General features: G+C 41.9%; 1 protein-coding gene across 1 annotated transcript; it reads right to left on the bottom strand.

The window, feature by feature from the left end:
• Window positions 1–803: 803 nt before the first annotated feature.
• Window positions 804–5,865, bottom strand: LOC118995726 (soma ferritin-like). The gene is made up of 4 exons (XM_037058823.1): window positions 5,767–5,865; window positions 3,397–3,540; window positions 2,299–2,424; window positions 804–985 (listed from the first exon to the last, which is right to left on the bottom strand). Exons 1-4 carry the CDS (start codon window positions 5,863–5,865, stop codon window positions 833–835), a joined length of 522 nt encoding a protein of 173 aa, XP_036914718.1. The 3' UTR covers window positions 804–832.
• Between the last annotated feature and the right edge of the window lie 2,921 nt (window positions 5,866–8,786).

The raw sequence follows: 8,786 nt of genomic DNA, 5'->3' as shown, positions 1-8,786 counted from the left end.
AATGAGTCAATGAGTGAGGTAAAAACTTTGTGAAGGCCATGGAGCTAGTGAGTTTTGAAGCCAGGACACAATCCCACAGAGCCCCTCTCTTCCAAGGTGGTACTAGCCACCCATGCTTGTGCCCTCATTTCTTGCCCCTGAAAGCAATTACCCCAGGAGCTGCTAGTTCCCCCACAGTGGAGGGCAGGTACATCCACACACATGTTCGCGGTCTTAGGTGCCTGTGTACCCTGCTGTTCCCTATGCATCCTGTGGGCTATGAAAGGGCACCTGGGTTGCAGCTACTGGTCCACTGTAAGTCTTCCAGGTGAATCACCAATTCTAGACCAAGATACCTTGTTTTCAAGTTTAGCTTTATGCTAATTAGAAGAAAATCCTACTGTTTTGTAAACTTAATATGTGTAGTACATAAGCTGAGGGGGCAGAAAGCGTTAGTGAGAACTAAGGTTTCACTAGTTAATTTCCTCTGCATCTACCAGGACTGGTTGAAATCCCCAAATCCTGACCCTGCATATAAGTGTTGGGATCATGGGAAGGGTGCGGTGGACAGGGGCAGTGGGGTGGGGAGGGCTTTGTTTTTTAAAAGTCTAATGCACCCACTGTCCTCAGGAAGCTTTCACCAAACCCCCATTGATGGAATGAACCCTTTTTGTGGGTGTGTGTGCTCCAATAGTAACCTCTTTACACATAGTTATAATGCAAAAGCAGATTTATTTGTATAAACAACGATGAAGAAAAGCAGTCTTCTGTCACATGGAGAAGATTAAGATTCTTAAGTAGCTGATTGTGGGATCTACTACAGTGGGAAGACTTGCTTCCTTGCCTTCAGATGTTAGTCTTTACCTGACGCTTCCGCAGGCTTTTGAAACGGGTCTTCCTCCTGGGCTTGCTTTTCTTCTAAATCCTTATGATACGCAATCTGGTGTTCCAGATAGCTTGTGTTCCTCTTCTGTTTATCCAGGTACTTTCCCAGGAAGCGTACGAGCTACAGAAATAAAACAGGGAAGGACTTTTAAGAACATTGTCTGCAACAGGAAGCAATCTAAAATCTTGCTACCCTTTCCCTGGCTAGTGTGGCTCAGTGGGTTGGGGGCTGGAGCACAGTCCCATATGCCGAAAGGTTGTAGTACGCCTAAACTGCAGGTTCAGTCCCTGGTCAGGGTGGGTGCTAGAGGCAACCGACCAATGTTTCTCTCTCCATCCCTTCCCCTCTTTCTAAAATCAATAAGCATGTCCTCAGGTGAGGATAAAAAATTAAAATAAAATCTTGCTACCCAAATTGTAACTCATGGGCCCACAGTAATGGGAGCTTGTCAGAAGAACAGAATCTCATGTTCCATTCCAGACCTTCTAAATCAGAACCTGCATTTTAAGAAGGGACTAGGCAGTTCATACACACCTAGACATTCAAAGAGCACTGATCTAAGACATTCATAACCCCCCAGGTAAATACAAATACCCTTTTTCAATGAGTATGAGTGTTAGGGCAGTTTATCAAAAGCACAGATTAATTTAAACAGGCTACTACTGAAGTCGTTTTCCACCTTGTGTGTTTGTTTGTTTGTTTGTTCTAATCACATTGAGCTTTCAAGTAGGGTCCCCAACCCAATTCCCAGAGATTAGGTTTTAAGTAGCCTGGCATCAGGCTCAGGCATTTGAACTTCTTCACAGCTCCTAAAGGAGTCCAATATGCATGGTAACTTGTACAAAGATGCTAGGGGGTTAGCAGAAAGACATGATCATTGCAAGGTAGAATGTTCACTGTTAATCAGAGAAGTCTATAGGATAGTAAGTGACCATGAACATCCACTTTTGCAGGGGCTATCTAGGATGGTGGTTCTCAAAGGGTGGCCCTTGGCCAGCAGCATCATAACCTGGAAACTGGTTAGAAATGCAAGTTTTTGCATGCCACACGAAACTAGTTGAATCAGAAACTGGGGGTGAGGCCTGGCTTGTTTCAGGAAGCCCTCTAGGTGATTCTGGCACCATTAAAATTTAAGCACTTCTTGTCTAGGAGATTTAAAAGCCAGCAACAGGAGTTATTTTGTTAAATTGTTTAATTATCCAGAGTGCATTTTTCTGGTATGTCTTCCCCATCTTGTATGGAGTTGCATTCCTTTTCACCAGGGCATCTAATCCTCCCACTTCCAATCCACTCCCAGAAGTGAATGCATATGCTCCCTTGGGGGAAAACAAGCACATGTTGGATGGCCCACTGCCTTGGACTCACCTCCCAGAAGCAAATCCTAATCCAGAAGTGAAAGATGACACTCTGCTCAGAGCAAGTTAACTACTTACCTCCTTTTCACTCTTCTCATACGCCGAGACCTTCAGGTCTTGCAGAAGCCTGGTTAACTCGTTCTCCAACTCCAGAGCAGACTCTAGGGCCTTCATGCCAGTTGCCCAGTTTTCTATATCAGGCCTCTGTTGAAGAGAAACAGGGGAGTCACCTCAGGCACAGCCTTATTACATCCTATACCCTGGGTAGGCTTACAACTAGGTTTCTATGGCCCAATACTTTCTAAACTTTGTGGCAAAGTGGAATCATCAGCATCTTAAATACTGATGTCTGCATTTCCACTGCAGACATTAGGACTCAATTGACATTCAGTGTAACCTCGGCATCAAGATTTTTAAAAGCGCCCCCCCCCCCCATGTAACTTCAAGGTGCTTACACGGCATGGGTGCCACCAGCACACTTACCTGTACTACTCCATTAGCTTTGGAATTCCATGAGGGGGCTTTACTTCAGTTACTACCGGACAGTCACTAGTTCTCTCTATAAAGCTGGAGTTCAAAGAACCCCTCAGGTAAGTAGGGCTATTTCTAGATGTAATACACCCAACTAAGGTTTAGATTAGTTCTTCTAAGTGTCCGTCCCAGCGAATAAAAGTTTGTTTCACTACACTGAAGAGATAGCCACTTTGAATACCTGAACGCACACCCGAATTAGACTAAAGGTCTGATATAGGTGCTAATTGTTTTAGGAAAAGGCCATTGCAGTTGTATTAGCTTCTCAGGCTATGCAGAGCATTAGAATCACCTGGGGAGCTTGTTCGACTACAGCTCCTTGGACCCCACGCTTACAGAATCTGATTCAGTTTGACTGTGAATCTGCGTTTCTAATGAGTTCCTAGGTGATGCTGATGCTGCTGGTCCAGGGACGACACGGTGTAGCTCATTGAGAAAAGAGGAACGAGCATTTAGTGGCTATAACTTACTCAAAATGAAATGAAGAGGCTACAGAGAAGACATGTGCTTACCTTCCAAGTCAGTATAATCCCACGTATACTATGAGTGACCCCACAAGTTCTATATGAAGTCACAACTAATGACTTCATTCTCTGGACCTGGCAAAGGCCCCATGGAAATCGTGATGACAAATTCCATAGTCACCTTAATCACCGGAAGGCAGATTTTACACCCACGTTTTCTTAGATATTTTAGGAACTGCTTCCCGTGTTCCCTCTTCACCTCAGCTTGGTCTTCGAAGAATGAGGCAAAGAGAGGTGCTCCCGTGTCTTCATTGTAATAGCAGGCCTGGGGCAGGGGTGAGAATGCGGAGAAATTGGAGGTGAGACACACTGACTTTTAAGACTAGAAATCTTATACAAACTCACTTTATTGTCTCTGTGCTTGTCCGAGAGAGGCCTTTGTTCAGCCTGGGGTCCTTCGTTCATCCTTTGACTTCAAGAAGGCCCCAGCTGTCTTTTAAACCTAGGATACCTCAAAGGGAAACCACCCTGATTTTAAAATGCTGAGGCCTAATCTTCCGCTCAGAGTTGTAAGTCCAAATGCTAGCGCTTATATCCAGTCATTATGCAGACACAGCAGAAGTCCAGCATAAATTGACCTTTTAAAGCCAATCTATTGTATCAATCCTAGCATATATATTATATATATATATATATATATATATATATATATTAACTCTAAAATAGAATATGGGTGAAAAATTATTTATTCACTCTACCATCAGTATCTGATGCCCATATAGTTTTGGCACCCCACTGGAAGTAACTGTAATTCTTCCTATCTTCGCCCATAGTTTGTAATCACGGCTCTAAATCATTAGGCCACAAAGCAGTAAACTCCTAGCCACCAAGCTGCTGTTCTATCTAGCATTATAACACAAACGTGGCCAAAACCACCACTACAAAGGATGTGCAAGATGTATATATCATCACCCAGATCAGAGCTGAAACTTCCCTCACAGTGGCCAAAGGACCCATACTAACCATGGATAAATACGCATCACTGATGTGTAGCTCATAAGATGCCACATGATTAACAGCAACCTGAGATGCTTCAGAGATTTGGTGCTGGGCCATCTCAGCTCTAGAGAAAACCAAGCGTAAACAGTGCTACCCAGCAACCTATAGAACTTCTTAAATACTAGTAGGTAGCCAGCCCACTTCCATACAGCTGAAAACTAGATGCAATTCCATACAGCTGAGATTAACCACTACTGACCTACTAATGAGGACATTGTTGCTGCATGAATGAACCAATCTGACCAGAGAAAAAGGTGGAAAAAGAAGTTAATTCTCGTAAACATCCCAGCCAGTGTGGAGTATTCTCTCATGTTTTCTCTGTGATTTGACAAGGCTGATCCACTTTCTGAACGGAGAGGCAGTAACAGAGTAGATGCGTTAGCTTTAATTCATTCCTTTCTTCAAAAACTATTTTTGGCACATCATGCTAGGTCCTATGGGGAATCTAAGACTAAAATACATTCTTTGCCCAGAGGGACATACCTCCTACCCCAGAAAGCTACAACACAGATAATTAATCTTAACACAGGATATGATAGGCGTTCTGAAGCGTCAAAGCATAGTTAGCTGAGGGGATTATGGCAGACTTTATTGGTAAACTGGCATTTGAAATTGACCTTGGGAGGAGGGGGAGAAGGTAGGTAAACAGAAGTGGAAGAAGGGAGTTCCACCTGGAGAACGACGCACACAGGCTGCGGGGGAGACCTAGTAATGGTTTTTCCACGCTGCCGTGCGGCTGCTCCGTCTGGGAACCTCTAGGCTCCTTCCTCAATCGGCCTCCCAAAAGTTCTCAGTGGCCTCAACACGCACCTTCTTTATTAGCCTCTTTTGAGAGTAGAGATTGTATTACTTATCTTGGTAGTCCCACAGCTCATACATAATAGGTGTGGACTCAACATTTATTATACAAAGATATAGGTTACATGTACGGCAGTGTGATTGCCCATAGCCCAGTGGGTTCTTACACTGAGCCATGTCTGGCTGAACTGAAATAGAAGTGGCAGGTCGCCAAGAGTGCATCCCTCCGAGGCGGTGAGGAGCGAGGGGTTTCCTGAGGCCCAGCTCTTCCTGAGAGAAGGAGCCACCCATTCTAGTTTTGGCCCAGTCACAAATTAAGGTCCTCCAAAGGAAGAGATAATTACAAAAAGTCCTATTATTTGTCACTTTTGTTTCTTGATCCAAGATTGTCTGTTGTCCGTAATTGAAGTCATGCTTTTTAGTCCCTGAAGGTGCTTTAAGTAGGTGCTTCCCAAACTGTAACTTGTATATAAATCCCCTACAGCTCTTGTTAAGACATAGATTCTGATTCACCGGCCTGAGAGTTTGCATTTCTAACAATTCTGCCAAATGTTGCTGGTCCAGGGACCAAATTTTGAGTACTAAGGGTTTAAGTATGGTCCTAAAAAGTTATTTGAGTAGAAGTTTGGTGAGAGACATGGGACACGAATGGTGCCACTGGGGGACCCTGTCACAGGGGAAGAGGGGGACCGGCCTGCTGCCTCTCCACGGCCCGCTGCACCGCTTGGCACGCGGGAGCTCGCAGACCACCCTCCACACTTCTTAGTACCTCATATAATTCCTTGCAGTTCATCCCGATAATTCAGAATAATTTCTCTGTCCTAAAGTTAGCAGATTGTTAACCTTGATTCCATCTTTTCATGGTACCTAGTATGTCAGTGGCCTGGGGTTTGAGACATGGACACCTTTCCCTGACTGTGTCTCCTAAAAATGACCCTGGCTCTCTTCCTGCTTTAGTTTTCCTGCCAGAGACCCCATATGTAAACTTTCTTTGTTTTAGAGGAGATTGTTAAATCCTCAATTTTCAAGAGGATAAATAAAACCCCTCCACAAATTTAGTTATACTCGTTGAGTCTTTCATATTGGAAAAAATGAAAATATAAATAAACAAAATATAAAATTTGATGAATAGCAAATAATCCTGTGTAAAATGTAAGATAGGTGAAATTTGTTCTTTAGTTTTCTGGATGTCTTTTTTACCTAAATTGTTTCCTACAGACTGAAACTTGATTACATACAATTCTGGTAAGAGTATGTAAAATTATAGCTCTTAAAATGAATACAGTTTTTGTGACTGAATAGAAGATCACCATAAAAACTTAATGTATCCTACAGAAATTATAAAGCATCTACTTTCAATAGGCTCAAGGAAATAGCAATAAGCAGGTATTGTGATTTGACATTATAATGAATATATACATAAATATACTTCATTGGAAATGAAATGCAGGAGGAATAGGAATACATTAGTATTTGAGACTGCATTGTTTCTCTGGAGACATAATCACAAGTGCCAAAAAATGTGTATCTAAAGTCACTACACTAGACCCTGGCTGGGTAGCACAGTTGCTTAGAGCATTGTCCCGATCCGCCAAGGTCGCGGGTTCAGTCCTTGGTCAGGGCACAGATGAGAGTCAACCAGTGAATGCATGGGTAAGTGGAGCAATGAATTGACATTTTTTTCACCCCCTGTCTCTCAAATCAATAAATAAAATTAAAAAAATAAAGTCACCATAATAGCCATTTCTATTATCTCAATCGACAAATCTGTGGCCCTTAATTTAAACGCATATTTCAATGAAAAATATAAATAATACTTTTAAATATTCCCCTCACCCACCAAAAACAACCTGGCCACTTTCCAACAAAAGGGCAAGTGTGATTTCTTAAAAGAGACTTTAGTGTATTTATTATATGCAATTGCACTGTACTCATTTTTGTTAAAATGAGAGCACACTCATTGCATGAACTTTTCTACATGGGTTTTATTCATTTTTCAAAATTTTAAAAGATTTTCTTTATTTATTTTTAGAGAGAGGGGAAGAGAAGGAGAGAGGGAGAGAAACATCCATGTGTGCTTGCCCCTCACGTGCCCCCAACTGGGGACCTGGCCCACAACCCAGGCACGTGCCTGTGGGGGCAACTTTGCCACAAAGTCCCCCAGTCCGCCACAGATGAAAGTAAACACTACCAAGACATGATCTCTAGTCTGGACGATGCGTTGGGTGGTCGGCATTCCTGCACTGTAAGAGCTCCTGGCCTGCGGGGACGTGATGCTGAGTACTGAGTATGAAAGCCCGGTGTCCGTTTCTTAGAGGAATATGTGTTTGCTTTTGATTTCGGCTTAATTTGACTCAGTGCTTGGAAATACAGCTGCTGATCTTACAAGTCAACACCAACCCGTCTTTCAGCTGGGAGAGGGTTGTGCAGGGATTAGGCATGGATGCTGGTAGAAGGGTTTTGAGGTGGGTTTCTGTAATCTATAAAGTGCATTGGCAAGGGCTAAAGTGTTGACTGCCGATGGCAGAGATATGATCTCACGGAGACCTAGTGGGGAAGGGAAGTATTTTTAAACCCTCTTCAGGCCTTTGGTTCCCCCATCCCCTTTTATTCTAAGAAATATAGATTAATTAATGAATAAAATTTTAAAATTAATTTTTATTTTTCTACACATTTATTAGCTTTATTCTTTTTTAAAGAAGATTTTATTTATTTATTTTTAGAGAGAATTGAAGGGAGAGATAAAAAGAGGGAAGAGAAATATCAATGTGTGGTTGCTTCTCGCACATCTCCTACTGGGGACCTGGCCTGCAACCCAGGCATGTGCGCTGACTACAATACAGCTGGCGACACCTTGGTTTGCAGACTGGTAGTCAGTCCACTGAACACACCAGCCAGGACTATTATCTTTACTCTTATAGCCTGGACCTGAATATGGGATTTGAAATTAATGAGTGACATTATGAGCAATAATAATAATAATAATAATAATAATAGGTCTTGGTTAAGAAAGCAGGCTTTACTAGAGAAAGTGTGGGTTTGAATCCTGTCTGCCACTTCATTCAGTTGAGAGGTACTTTTCTAGGCACTGGGAATGTAGCAATAAACAAAACAGACAAAAATCCCTCCCTTCATGAGCAATACTTAGTAGCATTAGGGTATTAACTACTCTGTAACTCAACTTCCTCCTCAGTGGGGATACTGTGATAATTTAAGGATGGATAATGTGATCACCAGCATACCACTTTGGAAAAGCAGAGAAGTATAGCTAAAAATGCAGTTGAAAAATTAGAATATTAATTTTTTATTAATTCAAAGGAAGGAAACAAAGTTTCCAGTTCTAGCATTTCCACTTTATAACAGATTGATTTCAACTGGACCGAATCAACCATACGCTTATCTGCAGAGATCCTTACAACTTGGCCAACGCTATAAAATTCATTATATAAAGATAAAAATGTTCTTTTAGGGAAAGCAATTTTTAAAATTTTATAGCTAAAGGCAAACTATGGAATTGAATATGGGTATCTGATTTATTTTCCACTTTTATTCTTCTCTTTATGAGTTAACTTCCACATTAATGAAAGTTGATCATAGTAATTTCAGAATAAAAAGAAAGGCAGGGGGAGGGAAAAATGAAATATAACAGAGCCTAGAAATTAGAGTGGATTCTAAAAAAATATATATGGAAAGACACCTAGAGAGAAATTTAAC

Source organism: Sturnira hondurensis, unplaced genomic scaffold (assembly GCF_014824575.4).
Source record: "Sturnira hondurensis isolate 20B ecotype Veracruz unplaced genomic scaffold, ASM1482457v3 Scaffold0010428, whole genome shotgun sequence".
Taxonomy (NCBI): domain Eukaryota; kingdom Metazoa; phylum Chordata; class Mammalia; order Chiroptera; family Phyllostomidae; genus Sturnira; species Sturnira hondurensis.
This window is presented reverse-complemented; position numbering and strand designations above follow the sequence as displayed.